Genomic DNA, 21,495 nt, shown 5'->3' with positions numbered 1-21,495 from the left:
CAACGCTTTTCTTTCCACACACAAGAGCACCACCACGCACGAGAGTGACGTCGCAAGAGACGGTACACTCGGAAACAAAAGAGCGAGGCTCTCTCTCGAGTCACACCAATCACAACTGCTTTGAGTTGGATCTTTGTTATGCAATTTCGTCTTCATTTCTTTTGTCCAAAAGGTCCCGCCTTCCCGTAAGTTACATTCGTAGAGCCGCCCTTTCCGAGGAGAAAGGGTGTGAGATGGAGTTATCTGTCATTGCTCTGCGGTAGAGCACTTCGCTCGCATTCGCAAGGTCCGTGGCTCGTAGACCTCAGCTGTGAGTGAGTTCCAGCATCGGTGCGTGTTTCAAGAAAGCGCCTTCAGCTTCGTAAGGCTCTGAACTTGAAAGACAGTATCCTCAAGTGGCTCTGAACTTTGAAAGACAGTATCCTCAAAATGGCTCTGAACTTTGAAAGACGTATCCAACAAAATGGCTCTGGACTGAAAAGTAATTTCCTCAAAATGGCTCTGAACTTTGAAAGACAGTATCCTCAAAATGGCTCTGAACTTTGAAAGACAGTATCCTCAAAATGGCTCTGAACTTTGAAAGACAGTATCCTCAAAATGGCTCTGAACTTTGAAAGACAGTATCCTCAAATGGCTCTGAACTTTGAAAGACAGTATCCTCAAAATGGCTCTGAACTTTGAAAGACAGTATCCTCAAATGTCTCTGAACTTTGTAAAGACAGTATCCTCAAATGTCTCTGAACTTTGTAAAGGCAGTATCCTCAAATGTCTCTGAACTTTGTAAAGACAGTATCCTCAAATGTCTCTGAACTTTGTAAAGGCAGTATCCTCAAATGTCTCTGAAATTTGTAAAGGCAGTATCCTCAAATGTCTCTGAACTTGAAAGACAGTATCCTCATGTGGCTTGAAAAACACAGTGTTTTTCAGCTTGGAAGCTTCGATCAGCTCAGACACAGTAACTAACTCTTCTCTTGTCAAAGGAGAGATCTCTTGAAGATGGCCCTGTGTGTGTGTGAGAGAGAGAGAGAGAGAGAGAGAGAGAGAGAGAGTTCCAGGTCTTTCACGTTTTCACAGTTCGTTGGAGACGCTATAGTAGACTTTCTTTCTGACGTTTCGAAGTCGGTTTTGCGTCTCAAGGGATATCAGATAACAGCTGAGGAGGAGGACGACGACGGCGAAGAGGAGGCTCTTAATAAGACCTCTTCCTTCCTCTTTCTCCCCTCCCTTATTACCAATCTTGTATCCTTCTCCCTTACTTCTGTTCTTCGACTGTCTCGATGAAGCGTGGGTGGTAGACAGTTTTAATTAGTGTTTTAAGGCTTATTTTTTGGGGGTTACTTTGAGAATTTTTTAAGTACTTCTAGAGCTGGTTTACTTGTGATAGATACTTTGTGAGTACTCTGTTTATTTATGACTATTAGAAAAATTTTCAAATGCATATGAGTTTGGTTAAGTATTAGAAAGTATTTAAAGGGTTTATTCTATATATAGAATACTGTTTTAATCCAGTAATTCTCTGTTGGCCTACTGTAAGCATTACTTAAGGTTCTCTGCAGCGTGCCCTAGCTGCAACCACTTTCGTTCTTTCTACTATACCTCCTTTCATATTCTCTTTCTTCCATCTTACTTTCCACCCTCTCCTACCAATTGATTCATAGTTGCAGCCGCTTTGAGGTTTTCCTCCTGTTACACCTTTCAAACCTATTACTTGCAATTTCCTTTTCAGCGCTGAATGACCTCATAGGTCCCAGTGGTTGTCCTTTGGCCAAAATTCTATATTCAACTCAACAGCTCTGTTGGCCGAAGCGGTAAATTATGAACTTAGTCAGGCTAATCGTTTGTTATGGTTTAAAGATTTGGGAGGAAAAAAATGGAAGGTATTAAAAATATCCGACCTCGAGTAGTCGTCGCACCGACAAAATATGCACCAGGTCATTCTCACATCCCAACGGGGGTGAAACCGTTCGTAAGATATTCATAGGATTCTCTCCCTTAAAGGCGCCATAAAATAACAGCGAGACCTCATAGTATAGGATGTAACTGTAATATTATTAGATGTTACTGAAGCATATATGCCTACGTTAACCACCTTTTGAGATGAGGGGAAGGTCATTGGCGTTGTGGGGGGTAGAGGGACCTGGGATGCTTCCTAGAGGTCAAAGGTTAAATAAAGAAAATTTGCAACAGACCGTAGGAACCTAGTGTAACCGAGGACTCCATCATTGATTACTTCAACCCCGGGAGTCTTTTGTACTTGATTCCGTTTGTTTGTTTGTATGATTACACAAAGACTTGCCCGGGATCCTTACGAAAAATCTAACAAAGGTGGTCCTTTTGACTGGCGACAAGTGGTTAGATTTTGGGAGAGATAGGAAAGGAATGTGAGGGGAGGTGGGATTTTTTATTCTTTTTTTTTTTAAGCTGCTTTTGTTATCGTAATTATTCCCGTTAATCGTACAAAGAGCATCGTAGCATTCCCGCAGGCGCGCTATATTTTTCAGCCATATCTGCGCGGCATGACAGCATCTGGTATAATCATCACACTTCTCTTAGGCCTAAATAATACCTGTGGGCCTATGACACCCCTCCCCCTTCCCCCTCTCTCCTCTCCCCTCTACATCTCTCCTCCCACTCTCCTTGTACTATAGGCTTGTTTAGACTTTTTTATAGGACAAGCTTTTTGCATGCCGGGCTTATGAGAGGGTGTTGACATTGTGCCGTAATATCTCTCTCTCTCTCTCTCTCTCTCTCTCTCTCTCTCTCTTTGAAGGCGAGTCCAAGAAGAGGAGGATAAGAGGAAGGTTGAATAACGGTGTAAACATAACAAATGTAATGATGTCACGTTCTGCCAAAAAAAATCAGATGTTCATGTTGGCGAATCGCATTATAATATTTGTCATGTTGGATTTTTTTTTTTATTTATGTATGATGCGCCTGCCTAATGTTTGAGAGAGAGAGAGAGAGGAGATATGAGAGAGAGAGAGATAGAGAGAGAGAGAGAGATGGTGGTCACTTCTCCTCAGTCTTTCTTTATATTAATTTAGTCTTCTTTATGTATCCAACTTGATACGACTTTATATTCATCTGGTCACACACACACACACACACACACATATATATAATATATATATATATATATATATATATATATATATATATATATATATGTGTGTGTGTGTGTGTGTGTGTGTGTGTGTGTGTGTGTGTGTGTTGTTATGATGTACCTGGTCGGCAGTCGATTGTGATGATCGTGACTAGAATAGAGAAGTGTATGGTTCCAAGAATCTCATATATCAAAATAGCTTGCTTTAGAACCAGTAAGAAGAAAGGCATTTAATTGAATCTCTCTCTCTCTCTCTCTCTCTCTCTCTCTCTCTCTCAAACGTCACCTGCTTGTTTAACTTCCTGCTTCTCTCCCCCTTTTTCCCTTGACAGGGGAATGCAAACACGGGAAAGGGGTGCTCCATCTACACCGTACAGTGGGTGCTTGAACCATTCATTATGAGACTGGCTGTCTTGAATAATGTATTAGAAGCGCTCGGTGCTTACAACTGGGAGGAAGGGGGGGAGGGGGGGGGGGATGGAGGGGGGCCTGAATGAAGTGCTTTCGGAAGAAAGGAGGAGTTGGATGAAACGGGGGAATTGGGAAGGGAGAGAGAGATGAGAGAGAGAGACGAGAGAGAGAGAGAGAGAGAGTAGAGAGAGACAGAGAGATTGACAGAGAGAGAAGAATGGGAATGGACAGGGAGGAAACATTATGATCATTTTCATTTATATATATTAGATCTATATATATATATATATATATATATATATATATATATATATATATATATATATATATATATATATATATATATTTATAACACTGTGTTTGTATGTGTTTATCAGATAGTTTTATCGATGTGGGAATTACAGTTCGTGCAACGTTTATTGATCATATAATTCAAAGGGATCTCTCGAGTATAAAAATGGGTTGTGTGATTTCAATCTATAATTTTGAAGCAAAACTATTTAATGGGTGCACCCAGTCTTATTCGATTATTTCTGAAAGGTATAATAACTCACTGCGTTGGTTTGTGTGCAAAATATTTTCTTTTTACTGAAAATAATTTTTAATAATTTTTTTTTGTTTTTATCGCGATTATTTTAATTGTTATTCATTTATGTTTTACATTGATTAACAATTGTTATTATTTGTATTTTTGTCGCTGTTTATTTGTACAGTCCTGTATTTTTTACCAAGATATTTAATGTTGAATCGCACAGCATATGAAAGTACTTAAAATTATTAGTTACTCAATCTTCTAAAAATGATTGACGGCGAAAAACCTGACCCTTTCATCTGAATAAAAAGCATCTTCATCTTGCAGTGAATGTGATAAAAACATTAATAACAAATAAAAGCTAAAAAATAAAACGTTTATCATAAAAAAAATCCAAAAACATCCTTTCAAAATGAAGATCGAAACCGGACTATCCTCTTCTTGACCATGAGGGTGGATCGTAGACTTACAGGTGGCAGGAGAGAGGTCCAGTATATCAGGCGTGGCTGAGGAGGGCGTTTACGAAGAGAGGAGTGACGGAAAGACGGCAGAAAAGAGGGGAACAGGAGACTAACAGAGGGAAGAGGACGGTAGACGCCAACAGACCCCGCCTGGGTAGAACCGCTGACTCAGCCAAGGACAAGACTTCGACTGAGTTGGTTCCACTCGATTATCAGCTGGTTGACTGCGTCTTTTTTTTTTCCCTTGACTGGCGTCGTGGTGGCTTGCGTCGCCACCTACTTGGTCATTAGGCGTGTTCTTACCTGAGGGGAAAAGTAGGGGAATCCCTCTTACCTCAGGGGAAACTTAAGGGAACCCCTTTAGCCGTCCTCTGACCTCAGTGGAACCTAAGGAGTTTGAGCTGCCCTCTTACCTCAGGAAACCCGTGTGATATCCAAGACGAAATCAGGGGCAAAGATAAGGGCATCCCCTCAGGGACCGTAAACGAACCACAGAGAAACCCGAAGGAGATCGAAAAGGGAAGCTTCTTAAGTAGCAGGGACCACACTCAAGGAGCAACACGGGAACCGAAGGGAAACCCGAGGAATTACGAAGTCAAGTAGCACCACTACCTACCACCATCCCCGAACACTCCCTTATCCTCGTCACCCCCCCCCCCCCCCCTGCCTCGTTGGCGAGAGAGGTTCACACGCGTGGCCCTCGCCAGACGACGAGGTCCTCTCTCGCCGACGGTTGGTGCCTCTCTTCGACGGCGTCGTCGTCGTCGTCAGTGCCTCCTTCAGTGTTCATCCGAAGCGCCGTTTGGATGCGTTAGGTCCTAGTTCGTCCGTCGTGCGTGCTTCAGGGGCCTTTTGAAGGCACTGAGAACAGAAGAGTGAGTGAGAGAGAGAGAGAGAAGGGGGGCGCTCCAGGAAAAGGAGGTCCTCCCCCTGGGGCCACTTGGGATGGTGGGGGTGGCCCCCTCCTCCTCCTCCTCCTCTGGCAGGTGTGGCCCGTTCCCCAGGTGGTGGGCGGCTTGGTGCTCTGGGTTGAGTAGTGGTGGCCCCTATGAAGACCATGTGTTGCTGCTGGGCCCCCAAAAATAAGGATCAGGTCTGTGGTTTGGAAGTCCTCATAGTGTCCTCTCTCTCTCTACTTCCCCTCGTTATCGTTCTGTATCGTTCTCTGTCCTTCCTTCCCCCACAATCACTCCCTTCAGCAGGTGGTTTACTTCCACAAGGGCCGTTCTTGTTTTAGCTGTTAGGGGCACTGTGGAAGTCCTTACCCCACCTTCATTGGGTGGGTGTGTGTGTATGTGTATGTGGGAGTGATGTGGGTGTTCTTTGGATAAATCAAGGTAAGGAAGCTAGCTAATGTTAGAGTAAGTGATTCTCTCTCTCTCTCTCTCTCTCTCTCTCTCTCTCTCTCTCTCTCTCTCTCTCTCTGTAACTGAAATAATCTAGAGATTTTCTCTCTCTGTAACTGTGAAATAATCTAGATATATTTCTCTCTCTCCTCTCATCGCGCCTCTCTCACGTCGCTCTTCTCTCTCTCTCATCCCCCCATCATCATGCTTCTCTTTTGCTCTCCTCTCGCCTTCCTACGTCTCCTCTCTCGCTCTCTCTCTCTCTCTCTCTCTCTCTCTCTCTCTCTCTGAGGTCTCTTCATTACTGACGTAAGTAGTATATACTTGAATATTATACAGGCATTCATCACATTGTAGTCACTGACAGATTATTATCAGGTATGTACGCAAGGTTTTCAAGAGTTCATGAAAAGCCGAACCTCTCCAAGTGCCAGAGTAGTAAAATTGTATATATTTCAGCAGATGTGGAGTGGCACATGTGCCCGCAGATGTGTCGTCGAAAGTAACGGGTGTCAAAATGAGCGTCGGTTAATTCTGTGAGATTTCGTGTCTCGAAGATCGAGTGTCGAAATTGTCTGTTAAGTTTAAAAAAATTACACATCACTAAATACACTTTTGAAAGTTAAATTTAACATGACTACACAGTAGCTTCTGCAAAAATATAATTTGAAGATTGAAATACCTCGTGTTAGTGGAGATAAGAAACTAAATATAAAAAAGAAAAAAAAAATACTTGCTAGGTTAAATGACCAGGTGTCGAGGGCGTATTACGTCAAATCACTTAGACGTCTAACTCTTGTCGCTATGTGGCTTTTGCACTGTAGGAGAATGTAAGTACTATCTATCAAGATTTTAATTTTATATTATATGTATATATATTATATATATATATATATATATATATATATTTATCTATATATATATATATATATATATAATAATTACTTTATTTTATGGAAGTACGGTCCAAGTTTTCTCAACCAAAGGTAAGTTCTTCTTTGATATGTCATATGCTTATTTATTTTTAAACTGTATATTCACTTTTTACACTCTTGTACTGTTTATTTAATGTTTATTTTACCACGAAACGGGCGTAAGGAGGAACACTTTATTCGTAGGATTCCAGAGACGCCACATGTCTAACTTGTAAGGTCGAATTCTTACGAGTCTTAAAGGCAACGACCGAGAATCCAGATTGGAAGATCTGGGGAACTCACGGTGTTGTCACGGACTTTGCCAGATTGTTCACTTTGGCAATCATCGTCGATGTGACGAGGAATATTTTGAAGGGTTTATTAAGGATGTCATCTCTCTCTCTCTCTCTCTCTCTCTCTCTCTCTCTCTCTCTCTCTCTCTCTCTCTCTATTGCCCGCTCATATATGTCTTGGATTTTTGCAGTATCTAAATTGACAATATTGAAAGAATGGACAAAAACCTCTCTCTCTCTCTCTCTACGAGGATCATCCTTAAATGGCGTGCAGAAAGGTATTTCCTTTTCAGAAGTCTTGAGAGAGAGAGAGAGAGAGAGAGAGAGAGAGAGAGAGAGAATGGCTGTTCACACAAGCTGCTGCCTTTTCTGTATACCTTATCTGTCAACTTCCTCTTGTGGAGATATGGCTTGAAACTCCGTTTGTTTATTTATAGAACTTCCAAATACCACCAGGGCTTTCTGATGATGTCGAATATCGCCTTAGCTTTTCCTAGAGAAAGGAGAGAGAGAGAGAGAGAGAGAGAGAGAGATGACTTGAAATATGAAAAGGATGGAAAATTATATATGGAGAGATTGAGAAATCCAAAATAAATTCCATTGTGTTTTAAGTAGCGAAGAAATTTAAATGGAGAGATTTGAGGAAATCCAAAAAATCCAATGTTTGGTTTTAAGTTAGGAAGAAATTTAAATTGGAACCAGAAGAGAAGATGAGAGGAGAGAGGACGAGAGAGAGACCCGAGGCAAAGAGGAAAAGGATTCGAGAAATAGGAAAGGAGGGAGAGAGAGAGGGAGAGAAGAGAGATAAGAGGAGAGGAGAGAAGAAGGAGAGGGCACTGACAAATTATTCAAAATTGATATATCGAGGTCATGAATTCCAAAGATTTTCCACTAATGAATCTTGGTGTTTGAGGAAAGTCGGATCTATATAATTCTCTTCTCTCTCTCTCTCCCTCCCTCCCCATTCCCACTTTTCCCCTGAGTCATTGCTGCCTATCCATCGTCTCTCTTCCCCCCCCTTCCCCCATTTCTTCGGGAGCGTCGATCAACATAACGAGCCCGTCACTCACCGTGCGTTTTGCATTAAACCCGCGGTATCATATTCTTTCAGGTTTAATGTATATATATATATATATATATATATATATATATATATATATATATATATATATATATATATATATATATATATATATATATATATATATATATATATATATATATATTACTATATAATGTGTGTGTAATTCGTGTTTACTTTGTATAAAATTATATGAATCAAAATTCATAATTTATTTTGAATGTCGTCATATCACTTGATTCTGATCAGTCGTTTTGGAATAGTTTTATATATCAGAAATTTCGACGTACTGACAGAGAGAGAGAAGAGAGAGAGAGAGACGAGAGAGAGAGAGAGAGGAGACGAGAGAGAGAGGGAGGAGAGAGAGAGAAGAGGAGGAGAGGAGAGAGAAGGAGAGAGAGAGAGAGAGAGAGAGAAATAATTGATTTTGCATATGATTTTGCCACATTGCCTTTCGTTGAAACTGTTTTGGTGATTACTAGTAATATAAAATGTAGTAATTTATGAAAAGCGAGATATTTTCTAAATGAAATAAATATAAAATTCTAATTCCGTATAAAAGAAATATTCTTGTTATACATTACCCTCTTCCCTGAATAATATATGTCAAAATATAATTATCTTCATGTATGGGGATCCATCGTTTCAAAAGATGAATCAGAATGTGTGTGCGCGCGCTTGCGCGCTCGAATCTAAGCGGAAGACAAGGCTTGGAGTCAGTAACAGGCCGTTTCCTTTTGCAGCAAGTCAGACACTCTCTCTCTCTCTCTCTCCTTGACTCTCTTTCGCGTTCGTTTCCTCTTCCCGTTGTCTCATTTCTGTGGCTTCTTTATTATCTTTCGTGTCATTTTGTCGTCTCTAGTTACGTTTTATATATATATATATCTCTCTCATATTCTTATTTCTGTCTCTTTTCTCTGTCACTTATGCCTCTTTCATTTATTCCTCATTTTACTCGCTCTCTTCTGCGTGAGTTATTCTCCTCATTCGTGTATTCTCTGTCTCTCACTATTGTCTCTTTCTCTCTCACTTTTGTCTCTCACATTTATTCCTCATTTTACATATTCTCTTCTGCGTGAGTTATTCTCCTCATTCGTCTATTCTCTCTGTCTCTGACTAATGTCTCTCTTCTCTCACTTTTGTCTCTAATTTATTCCTCATTTTACGTATTCTAGTTTGCTTGATTTATTCTCCTCTTCGTCTATTCCCTCTGTCTCTCACTAATATCTCTTTTCTCACTTTTGTCTCTCGCATTTATTCCTCATTTTACTTTTTCTCTTCTGCGTGATTTATTCTCCTCATTCATCTATTCTCTCCGTTTCTCTCTTCGTCCTTAACACGTTTCTTTTCTCTCCACTATAACACTCGAGTCTTTTGTGTGCAATACAGCTCGGTGTAATCTTTGCCCCGTATCAGATCTATAGCCTTCAAGAAAGTAGACTAAATTCAGTAACAATCAGTGCAACTGTTCTTATATTAATGGCTGGTATTGTTCTTAAAAATTTTAATATACTTTGCATAATCTAACCGCATTTACTTTCACTTGCAGGATTTCGTCAGTTATCGGCGAAACGTGATTTTTTATATTATTTCACTTTTTTTGGGGTCAGATGTGATCATCTGGATAGCCACGATTTTGGTCTTGTGTGTGCGCTCCGTCACGTATTTTTTTAACAGTATATTAAAGTTTAATTTTGTTTAACTGAAAAAATGTCCATTCAAATTTTACAATTTCCTGGATTGCTGAAGTTGGCAATTACAGGTGAGGTAGTTGCCAGTCAGTAAATATTGGCTTGTTAAAAATATATATTTGAAAGTATCGACTTTAAAAAAAAAGCTTATAGTTACTAGTTGGTAAATATTGACTTTAAAAGGATACAGTTGACAGTTAGTATCGACTTAAAAAACAAGTTATTGTTGACAGTTAATAAATATCGTCTTAAAAAAAGGGTATAATTGACAGTTAATAAATTTCGACAAGAACAGTAAGCAAATATTGACTTAAAAAAGGATATAGTTCACAGTAAATGTTGACTTTAAGCAAAAGTGTTGTTGCCAGTTAGTAAATATTTGCTTGAAAATGTTCAAGTTGCCAGTTAGTAAATGTTGACTTAAAAATCTTAATGTTGCCAGTTAGTAAATGTTGACTTAAAAACGTTTATAAAAGGTGGGTTTACCCTTTTTCGTTGTTACTAATCTGAGCGTGTAACTAATTATTTTGTTTCTCTCTTCCTCAGTTGAGTGATAGTGGGGGCCCAGCAGATGGAGGTGGAGGAGGAGGAGGAGGTGGAGGTGGAGGAAGGAGGAGGGAGCGGTGGCAGCGTTATGGCCAACAGCAATGGCGGAGGTCTTACAAGGGGAGGATCCATGCGGGGTAGCTTGCGGAAGGTAAGAAGGTTCTAACGAGGCAAGGCTGAGTCTTGAATTCTGTTCCTTTCTCTGTGTTTTGGTTTTACTATTATTAAGAAAAAAATAATTTAACTTTTGTGCATTAGAACAGTTATATATGAAGGTAGTAACTTTGGAAAAACTGGACATATTTGACTTTCATTAATAAATATACACTTTAATGTAATTAATGTTATAAGAAGCAAAAAAACTGAGTATGAAAAATCGTGACTAACTCAATCGGAAATATCACACTTGACAACCCGTAGAAAATGCCGTAGCACCCGCCAAGCCAGCCTATCCCCACTCATACACTATGGACATCACCAGTCCGCGGATTGGTGACCTTTGCCACCAGCAGTAATCATTTGAATTCACATCCCGCCTATAGATTCTCCATACAATTTTCCTCGTTGGACGAGTGGGTTACGTGCTCGCTTACCGATTCGGTAGTTGCGAGTTCGCTTCCCCGCTGTGCCAATGTGGAATCAGAGGAATTTATTCCAGGTGATTTCGAAATTCATTTCTCGATATAACGTGGTTCGGATCCCACAACAACCTGTAGGTCCCGTTGCTAGGTAACCAGTTGGTTCCTAGCCGCGTAAAAAATCTCTAATCCTTCGGGCACAGCCCTAGGAGAGCAGGTAATCAGCTCAGTGGTCTGGTTAAACTAAGATATACCTAACATTTTTTCCGACTAAAGAGGCTTATTTTTCCTTCTAAGTATTAGAGAAAAGTATATTCGTTAAAGGGGGTGTAGACACTTCCCCCCTTCTTCTTTCTCTCTCTTTTCGAGAGTTTATACCAGGAAGACCATTGCATGATTTTGATGACCTTGCATTCTTCACGAAGGAGATGCATGCCTAGGTAGGCGATCTGTTTCTAGGGTCTTGCTGTGAATGCAGTTCTCTTTAGGAAGGTTAGCCTTTTGAACACCTCTCTCTCTCTCTCTCATTCATTATTAGAACCTGTTCTGGGTTGTGTTGCAAACTCTATTTGGTGTCTGTGAAATCATTGCAATGAATATTCTCTACACCAAGTCCTTTTTTGAATGCATTTTCATATTGTCCCATTCCGTTTTTTATTATTTCTTTTCTTTTTTTGTCTGAAATCGTTCTTACAGTTCTGGTATTAAAAGTCATATACAATCTGTCATAGTTGATCTTTCCCCAAAAGTACTCTCCATTTCTGCCCCGATTAGACTTAGTTTTTTTTTCAATAAAAATAACCCTGATAAAGATTTCATTGAGGAACTCATCATTATGACTAAAAGTTTTTTTATGAAAAAAGAAAACTTTGATTAAAGCCACCCAAAAGAATCAATCAGTTGTGTGTGTGTGTAACCAAATAGCACAAATATTGGCTGTTTTTTTCGATTTAAATATCTATCTTTTCATATAAATCTTTGATATCAAAGGAAGCCATTAAACATATTCAACGAAGAATTTTTAGGTCCATTACATACTTATAGTGCCTCAGTGGCGTGGTTGGTATGGTGTTGCCGTCCCACCTCGGTGGTCGCGAGTTCGATTCTCGGCCATTCCATTGAGGAGTGAGAGAGTGTATTTCTGGTGATAGAAGTTCTCTGGACGTGGTGCGGAAGTCACGTAAAGCCGTTGGTCCCGTTGCTGAATAACCGCTGATTCCATGCAACGTAAAAACACCATACAAACAAACAAACATTACATACTTATTGTCAAAGAGTCGTATCAACTTCGTAAACAATTTAAACTCGCTTAAAAGTTGTTAAAAAAAAATTCAAAATATTAACATGTACTATATAGAGTTGTCAAATCTGTCAGTCACTGAATCCTTTGTTTGCAAATATTCCATCCTTATTCAAAACACATTCGGATTTATTTTAATGTAAACAAATATCCCATCGTTGTAAAAGAAAGCCAACAACTGTTTACCAAATTGTTTCCCTAATGTGGCATTATATACTACATGTAAGACATACATAATGTACTATTCTTGCAGACAACCAATTCTAAATCCGGCCATTCTTGCAGGTGCTGCCCTCTGTCCCCGACATGGACCAACAGCTATCTATGGCAGCCAAGATGATAGATCGGCGAACCTCGACGCCCAAGGGCAATCATTCCTACACCCCTTACTTCCTGGAATACACTCTGCTGGCCGAGTAGTGAGTGACTTTGAAGCCATGTCCTCCCTGACCATCCATTGCCCTATCCCTTCACTTTCTCAATTATCCCCGACTACCCATACCCACCCCTACACCCCCTCTCTGTTCGTCTAAATAAAGTAATTCTTTGAGGTGTAGACCTATCTTCCCTTATTCATATCCAAGTGCATTTGTCCTTATAGATATATAATGTCTTTAGTCCTAGTAGGTTTTATGGCATTGTCTATTGTATCTATCCCACAAACCCCCGCCCCTCCCCCCACACTGCTATTTCATATTCTCGTGATTAATACCACTAAAAATTTCTTCCTATACCTGGTACATCTTGATACATTTAACTAATATCGACGTACATTTAATCTAATAGGGTTTAAAGCCAGGGTACTTCCTTCAAGTTGTTATTCATTTCAGAAACCCTTTTATTCTTTGGGAAATTGTTCAGAATTTTAAGGCATTTTGTACATCTGGCTTTGATAATGGGAACTAAAGTAACATTATTAACTTTGTAATGGTGCAATGTATTTTGCCAATAATTTATTTATAATTTCGTTCTTAAACGTATTCATTTTGTTTTTACATTTCCTGTAACTTAGACAATTTTCAGAGGTACCAATTGGTTTTGTGCAGTTTGATGGTTCATCAATTCCTTCATGATCCATTTTCATTTATCCTAATTTTGTTCCTCCTCGATAAGATGAATTTTCACTTCATTCCAAAGTTTCTTTGCTATTTCCTTTAGGCAAATAATTTTCCATTCTATTCTTAAAAATGTACTACTTTATATTTAGCCTAAGCCTCGTAATGACATCAGTTGTAATAATTCCAACTTTCACTTGAAGAAAATCCAATTGGTAAAAATTGTTCAAATTTTTAAGACCTCGCTCACAAGTGCCTTGTCGAGTTAATGTAATTTAGAAGACCACTTGTGTATCTTGAAACTGTATCTAGTTACCCTTGCACATAGTTTTCCTTAGATTGTGCACATTTTCCTCACATGGTCCAATTTATCTCTTGCAGTAACCTCTTGCAGAAACAGCAAGTCTCTGGGGTGTATGTTGTGCCATCAGGCAAATCTTGTCTTGGTAAGTATCTTTTTTTTCTGTCCATTTCAGATAAGGTAGAATAAACTGCTTAATTTCAGGAAAAACTAATACAGGCAGTCCCTGGCTTGCAATGTTCCGAGGTTACGGCACTTTTCAATCATATTCATCAGAAGCTATTTCCAGGGTTACACCGCTGGTCTGACGGAAGAAATATGACTCCACAAAATGCAAAATAATCGATATTTGAAGTTTTTATGAAAAGTGCAATAAGAATGCAGTTTACATAGTTTTTAATACACCCAAAGCATTAAAAGTAAGGTTTTCGTAGGATTTTTACAATTTCTGGCGTACAACGATTTTCGGCTTACGACACATCTCGAGAATGGAACCCCCATCGTAAGCCAGGGACTACCTTACATCCTTTCTATGGAAAAATTTTCAGGGAATCCTATTGGAAAAGGACCCATGTTTATGTCAAGAAGTCTATACATTCACTTATTAAATTGTATTTCATGATTACATTGTATAAGTGTAGCAAAAAGTAACTGATTATCACACAAGAATTTTGCAGTCTTATATAATGAACTAGAGAGACCAGACGCTGCCTTGCAGATATTAACTTTGTTGCATCAATAATACAGGGTATAGTTTACTCCGACCACTTATTTCACACACTAGACTTTTATTACTGCCAACAGTGTGCCTTACATTGCACAAGGTAGTCACGACCCCCGTACAAAGAGAAGTTAGAATACAGGGACTGTGATGTATGCCTAACACAAATGCAGACATTCAAGGTTGCAGTAGACAGTAGTGTATGATATTGTGACTCATTTGAAACATGGCAGCTTTTACAATGCATCAGCTAAATCAAGGAAATAAAAATGTAATTACTACTACTAATGTTCCTTCTTAGAATGTTTCACTTTTGTGTACTGTCCCTAATTTATTTTTGTAGAGGTGGATCTTGTATGGTACCAGTTCCTACCATCTCAACTAGTGAACTTATTGTACCACAATCTACTTTTTTGTTTTTCATGGTCCTCTTAATGCCAGGATTGGAGTACAGGCTTCACTCTTTCAGTCTACAACTACTGTACTTATATCTAATTGATGCAAATCCCATTACCTTTAGCTTATCATTTTAGTTGTAATTGGGATTAGGTTTTACAAGGATGTCGGCTTACTCATCTGAGTAATTGTATCTTCTTCCTTGCCAAAGATACCTGTATTCTGAAACATATGATATTTGCAGTGTGGTTCGGAGTCATATTCATACGCCAGGGGAGCTACCAAGAGGGAGTTTTCCGCTTCAATCTTCATATCCCAGAAAATTATCCTGATGGAGATGTGCCAGTAAGCTTTCTTTCTTACTTTTAATTAAAGTTATGATTGAAATTTCTTTTTATTGGTAACCTCTATTTTGCAAGTGTGGTTGATGATCCATGTCACTGGTAGCCTTAATTGCAGTATGTATTCCTGTGCAGATATTTTGTGTAATATGTGTAACCGTATAGGTACCGAGTTAAAGTTTACAGCAAATGTAGTTTTATTTCTTAAAAACAAAGCAATATATATCTGTTTTGTAGTATGTCAGTAATGTGCTACTAATATATTTAGCCAGAATGTTTCTACTATTTATTTCTGTACTCATGAAATTGGGGAGGGGAGGAGTTCAACTTGAAGCTCATAACAGTTAGCCTTCAGTAATTTAATTTTGTAGACAGTACAATATACTCTGCTTCTTCAAGTTACATTCAGATTGGTCAGGAGTTGAATTGGTGAATACAAAATTAAAAACTATCTTGCCTAATAATACAGAACTAATCTGCATGGGGATATATTCTATCAGTATCCAGGCTTTATTGCATAGAAATTTTTTTTTTAATAGTTATGTCAGATAGCTTTTATATGTTCTCAGGCCTTTCATAAGTATTTCAACTTTCTGCCAGTTTTTGTTGCATAAATATTTCATAGACTTTTTTTGTGGGTTATGTTATACATGACATACTCTGTTGGTGTTTTGATTTATTAGCAAGTCTCCTTGATTGTCTTACTTGTGTTAGAAAGCAAGATGGGTAATTACCCATTACACATATGATATTCTCTATACAAATAGTTTTGCTTTAACCATAAGTTCAGACAAAATTTGGACCCTCTTTAACATGAGCACAAGTCTCATTTTAATATACTAATTTTAATATACAGCAGTTCCCTGTTTTAAACCAACATTGGTGAACTTAATAGATTATTTAAATATATTTGGTAAATACAGTCCAATTTTCTTCACGGGTAAAATTTATGATGAATTACAATGCATACAGATTGAGATCTTCAGGCTTAAAAATAATTGTTAGCCTAAACACTGTATATTATAGAAGCCTTTCTGTTGAACTAATATGTTGCTCTGTATATAACAACATCCAATTTTTCAGACCGTAATATTTGAGACCCCTGTATTTCACCCCCTCATCAACCCAGAAACACGAGAGCTCGATATTAAACGAGGCTTCGCCAACAAGTGGCGGAGAAACGTGAATCACCTGTGGCATGTGCTGCTCTATGTCAGAAGATGTTTTTACAAAATTGAAACCAGCCATCCACTCAATCCTGAAGCAGCAGTATTGTAAGTGCTTATAATGTTTACTTTAAATATGACAAGAAATTGTTTGTGCATTTCTTGCATAACATGCTTCATTACACAGGTACTCAAAAGGAGTTCTAGCTGATCATAGGGCATTTTTCTGAGTAATTGTTTATGCTGAGGACATTTTATGTTTATGGCAGCAAAGCAAGTTACATATTAATTGTTGTTTAGTTTTGTAGAAGGCTTTGAAAATCATGAGAATTAACAGTCCTTATATTCGCAGCTCAAATGGGAATCATCAGGATTATTTATTTTCAGAGCATTCAGTAATATTTAGACAACTCAGAATTAGGATCTACACAAAGTACAGAAAAAATGTACACTGATGTTGCAGTGGCATCAGACAATCCATGATTAGTTTGTCTTCTATACATTACACAGTATTTCATACATTTTTACAGAGTATTTCATACATTTTTACAGAAATCCTTTATACATAATTGTATCATTGCAGGTACGACAGTGACAACGAAATGTTTTTACTGCGTGTTCGAGAGTGCGTAGAAAATAGCAAAATTAGAGTATATGAACCTCCTACAACAGATGATCCACATGCAATCGTATTTTCTCCGTATCAGCCTGCCATTCACGATCAAGTCCGCGAAGAGCTCAAAAAGGAACGAGTGAGTACAAACTGCAAATACAGAACAATACATTATGTACCTTTTGTAATAAAAAGGCTTTTTTTTTTTTTTTTTTTTTTTAGGATATAACATTCAGCGACTGGAATGTAGTTTAGGTTGTAAGTGATTAAATTTCTTCATTCAGAGAAATTGTGACAGAAGATACAGAAAAAGAAAGTACAGCATTAGACATTTTTAAATATGCCAAGATGAAGAGAGTATTGTAATACAAAAATGGTGCAGGACAGAGATATGTGACAAAAAGATCCCGCTTATTTCAATTCAGTCACTTTTAGACTGGCTGGAATGTAAGTTTGAAGTACTTTGACGTACTGTTAATGTATTTGCATTCCCTAATTGTGCACCCACTTTATTGGCATTTTTGGGTGGAAATTTGAGAGCAAATATGTGCAGATTTTCAGGATTCCCTAAGGTTGTTAACGGAAGAAGTGACCTTAGACTTCATTAATATTGACACAAAGAATTATAACCATGCTAGGTTTTTGTTGCTTGCCAAGTGGGACAGCTGAGTGATCTCATAGGTTTATTCCCCATGACAATTTTTGATTGATTGGGAGTTGCCAGTCTGTAAGTCTCCATACACTTGGCCTTCTGGATATTTTCTGTGAAAGTGTAGGTTCGTATGTTAGGAAAATACAAATTTCTTTTCAATTTGGTATTCTAAAGCAAATTTATGTCAATAAGACATCACTGCTTTTTATCTGTTGGCCAAAATTCTTGGCCTAATTTTGGTTTATTTACGATGCCTTATTAATTAGATGCTCGGTTAGTCAACTCCCTCTTATTTTTCATTAACAAATAAGAGTTTGCAGTTTTATCTCTTGCATTTACTGAAGTAGGTTTGGACTTTTATACATCCATCTTCCATCTACCAAAAAACATGTTCTCCTCATAATTCCCTGAACTGCTGCCATGATACTTCCTGGCTTTCAATTGCACTATTCTTGGTTCTTGTGCCAGGAGTTGTGGCATTCTAAACCATTGATATTTCAACACTGTGGCTGCCAAATCTTAAGACTTCCTTAACCATACGAGTAATTCTGGTTGCAGCTGTTATAGTTAGTTTTAGTCCAGGTTTCTAAAACAGGCATCTGCTCTGTTTTGAAGCAATGAGACACTATTTTAAAACACCCCAAGTTTGATTGAACCTAGTTTAATAATTATATGAATTTTATTGCAATGCAGCGAGGCATACTAACACATCTCAAAGGTAATTTCTGTATGGGGAAGGTGACAACCATAAATTAGGGGAAATCTGTCCCCACCCTAAAGTGAATGACACCTGGCTTGTCTGACATCAAAAATAGATCTCCTTCTTATCTAGGTTCTAATAGCTATACTATTTAAAATGCTGTGTAAATCCATATTTTTTTAAAATAATAGTCTGCTGGTAATTAATTCCCCTTCAGATATGCTGTCATCCAGCCCAAAACCAGCATTTCTCATCATTGATCCCTGTAAAAATAAGCAGAATGAAGTTGTCTTGGTGTGAGCTGTTGGATGCTGTGTAAGGCCCAGGCCATGACATTTCAACTGTCTTGCATAATTTCGTTATTAAGAAAGGTTGGAAATTGTTTTCTCAACCATCTCCTTTATCACCTTAACTTTGATGGCATAGGTTCACTAGTAATAATACTAAAAAATATTCATAATCTAAGTCATAGAGTACCTTGATACAAGGGAAAAACCAAGTTTGACCTGTTGATAGGATCCCACAAAGGAAGTCTTTAGCACAGTGATCTGGGACAGGAACACACCATATCATGGTGTTTCCTCTTGTTTTGATGATATGAACGTCACTTTGGGGCAAGTTTTGTGTCATAACAGGTGACCTTACTTTTCAGAGGAAAAGGCTAGAGGTAGTTTCAGTGGCCCATATATCAAACCATTCAAGTGACAAAGCACGGCTTAACCTAAGCATTGCAATAATGATGAAACAGAATCAAGAGTATGATTTAATGTCTTATGGCCTGGCAAATTTTTTTCATCTGTTCAGCATGTATGTGCTTATTACACAAAGATGCACGAGCTTGGCATCCTAGCTTCTGACCACCACTTTGGAATCTGTACCTTTGGGAGCTTAGGTCAGTCACTGGAACTTTAGCAATGATAACACAATAGGGAACAAGCCAGGACAGGTCTTTTACGGTAAGGAAGACTGACAGCTTCATAAACATCCATAACACTACCAAGAAGATTGTTACACAAATGTGTAGCAAAGTCAGTGTGACTTCATGGCACCTCAACACAATGGATATTGACACATTCATTCAAGAGGCATAGGCAGTAAAAGTAATACTGATGGTTTTTAAAAAAAAAATGCATGGAAGATTGCCAAATAGGATTTCTCCTCAAAATATTTTTAAATCATTCCTGCTTTTATCAAATCTGGATATCTAGCTTTGAGAGGGATAAGAATTTCTGGGAAAACTGCCACCAAAAATGGCCCTTAAAATACACTATGTCATACAGGATTTTGAGTTTATGAATCGCCATATGTTAACAAAGTACTTTAGGTTGTGGAGACAAGATAATCTAATAATGCCAAAATATACTCATGAAAAAAATACAGCATAGTGTATCAAGCTTGTATGAAAAGCAGATGTACCACCTTAAATGTTATCCACAGGTGTACTTTAGGTTTGTTTTATACATTTCAGAATTGGAAATCATCTCTAGCGTAAACAACAGACTTTCTGATCTGATGTTTACCTAATTGTCAAGAGTTTAATCATAATGATTATTGTACCCTTGATAGAAAAGTATACTAATGCAGGTGTCACATGCACAAAGTTGCTGAAAGTGTGGATGGAAAGAAACAAGTGCTTGCACTCATGATAAAACTTCGAAGTTCTTGGACGACACGTGAATGGGAAGGGAAAACGTGAGACTAGGCCACCTTTATGGGTGTAACTAATAATTTGACATTTCTGGCAAATACGTACATTGCGACTACTATGTTAATTGCTTCTTTCCTTGAAAGCAGAATGAGTAGTTATATTGTAATTTATATATGTGTGATATTGATATTTCACATGTTCTGTATTGATGAAAATATTTATTTTCTTTTTTATTTCAGAATGAAAATGAGAGCTCTCTCAAAGAAGGAAATGGCAACAATGGCTTGTCGTGGGTCAAGCCTGGTACCATGCAAATCTTTTCCAAGTCCGCCTCTTGACAGACCCCATAACAAGGCTGGTATTCCTGTCATAATACCATAGTAATGCTGAATTTGAGTTCTGCTTCAGTTTGAAAGTAAACCCTTTTAGCCACCAGGTGCCCGTGTTGCATACTCCAGATATCTAGAACGTGAATGCCCTGTGAAAGTTAAAGACCCCTGTGGCACTTGCTTGCCATTTCTGATTGTTTCGAAGTGCAAATGGACTGAAATGATGCAATAATATTTGCTGTGGGTAGTCTTGTGTTTGTGAGGCATCAGGAAATTGGTGCTTATTTTTTCATTATTATTGTAATCTGACGTGACTGTTGGCAGAATTACTCCCTGTAGCGAGTTTGTGATGAGAGATAAATTTGCCCTTTATTTTTCTCAACCGTATTTTCTCAATGTCTTAGGAAAATTTAAGACCAGTAGTGACTGAACAGTACCTAGGATATATACTCTCAGTCCACAGCCAGAGAACAAAAAGTATATCACTCTCCTCTAAACATAGATAATCCTAGTTTTTTTCTTATTTAACTGAGGTCCCATGGTTAGTTATAGCTTTTATATGATTTTATAAAATTACATATTTTTAGTCTTGTGAAAAAATTAATTACCATGTACTTAATGTAAGTATACAACACACTGTAGGTCACGGAAATTTTAATATACAGTATTCGGTTATCTTCAGGTTTTAAGCAGTGACTCCCATTTCATTGGGAAAGGAGTTAACCTTCCATAACAGTAATATGCAAGTTCAAAATAAAGAATCCCTCCAACACACACTACTTTGTCCAGTACTACAATTGTGATAGATGTTGTGTCATAGGCCCATCTTGTTTTCTGTGGCACAAGTGTAAAGGAAAAAATAAAAAAAAAGGAATGCTAGTCCTGAGATTCTACACCTGACAGCTCAGTCACATAATTTTAGGTTGAAATTCCATCTACCTGAAAGTTTTTAGAGTATCCTACATACACCTATAGTCCTTAAGTCTATGCAAAGTTTTATATTGTTCAACTTCGTGTTTTTACGTCGCTAATTGGCATCCATTTTCCATTTTAAGATGTTTTTGTATGATATGTAAATAAAATGATTAACAAAGGAGGCATCTTTCATTTCCCTTTAGAATTCCCATCTAGTTCAGGTCTTCATTCATGGTTTTTCCAGTGTTTTCTGGTCTTCGTCACCAGTCATGATGTAATCCAGCTACTTCCTTATCCTACCTTTCTGACAGACTGCATGTCCCCTCTTGCTCAGACGAGGCCAAACCTTCAAATTTCTAGAGATCTGTCTTTTCCAGATGGAGATCTCAAGACTTCTATCAG

General features: G+C 38.1%; 1 protein-coding gene across 1 annotated transcript; it reads left to right on the top strand.

Moving 5' to 3' along the window:
* The first annotated feature begins 4,356 nt into the window (after positions 1-4,356).
* Positions 4,357-21,272, top strand: LOC135203783 (AKT-interacting protein-like). Its single transcript, XM_064233756.1, is given in 9 exon segments — positions 4,357-5,600; positions 10,379-10,441; positions 10,443-10,529; positions 12,542-12,675; positions 13,693-13,757; positions 14,974-15,074; positions 16,154-16,344; positions 16,820-16,988; positions 20,089-21,272. Coding segments are annotated over 9 exon segments (954 nt in total). The 5' UTR covers positions 4,357-5,555; the 3' UTR covers positions 20,188-21,272.
* The last annotated feature ends 223 nt before the right edge of the window (positions 21,273-21,495 follow it).

This window comes from Macrobrachium nipponense, chromosome 36, assembly GCF_015104395.2.
Source record: "Macrobrachium nipponense isolate FS-2020 chromosome 36, ASM1510439v2, whole genome shotgun sequence".
NCBI lineage: Eukaryota > Metazoa > Arthropoda > Malacostraca > Decapoda > Palaemonidae > Macrobrachium > Macrobrachium nipponense.
Note: the sequence above shows the minus strand (reverse complement) of the source record. Positions and strands in the feature narration are given on the sequence as shown.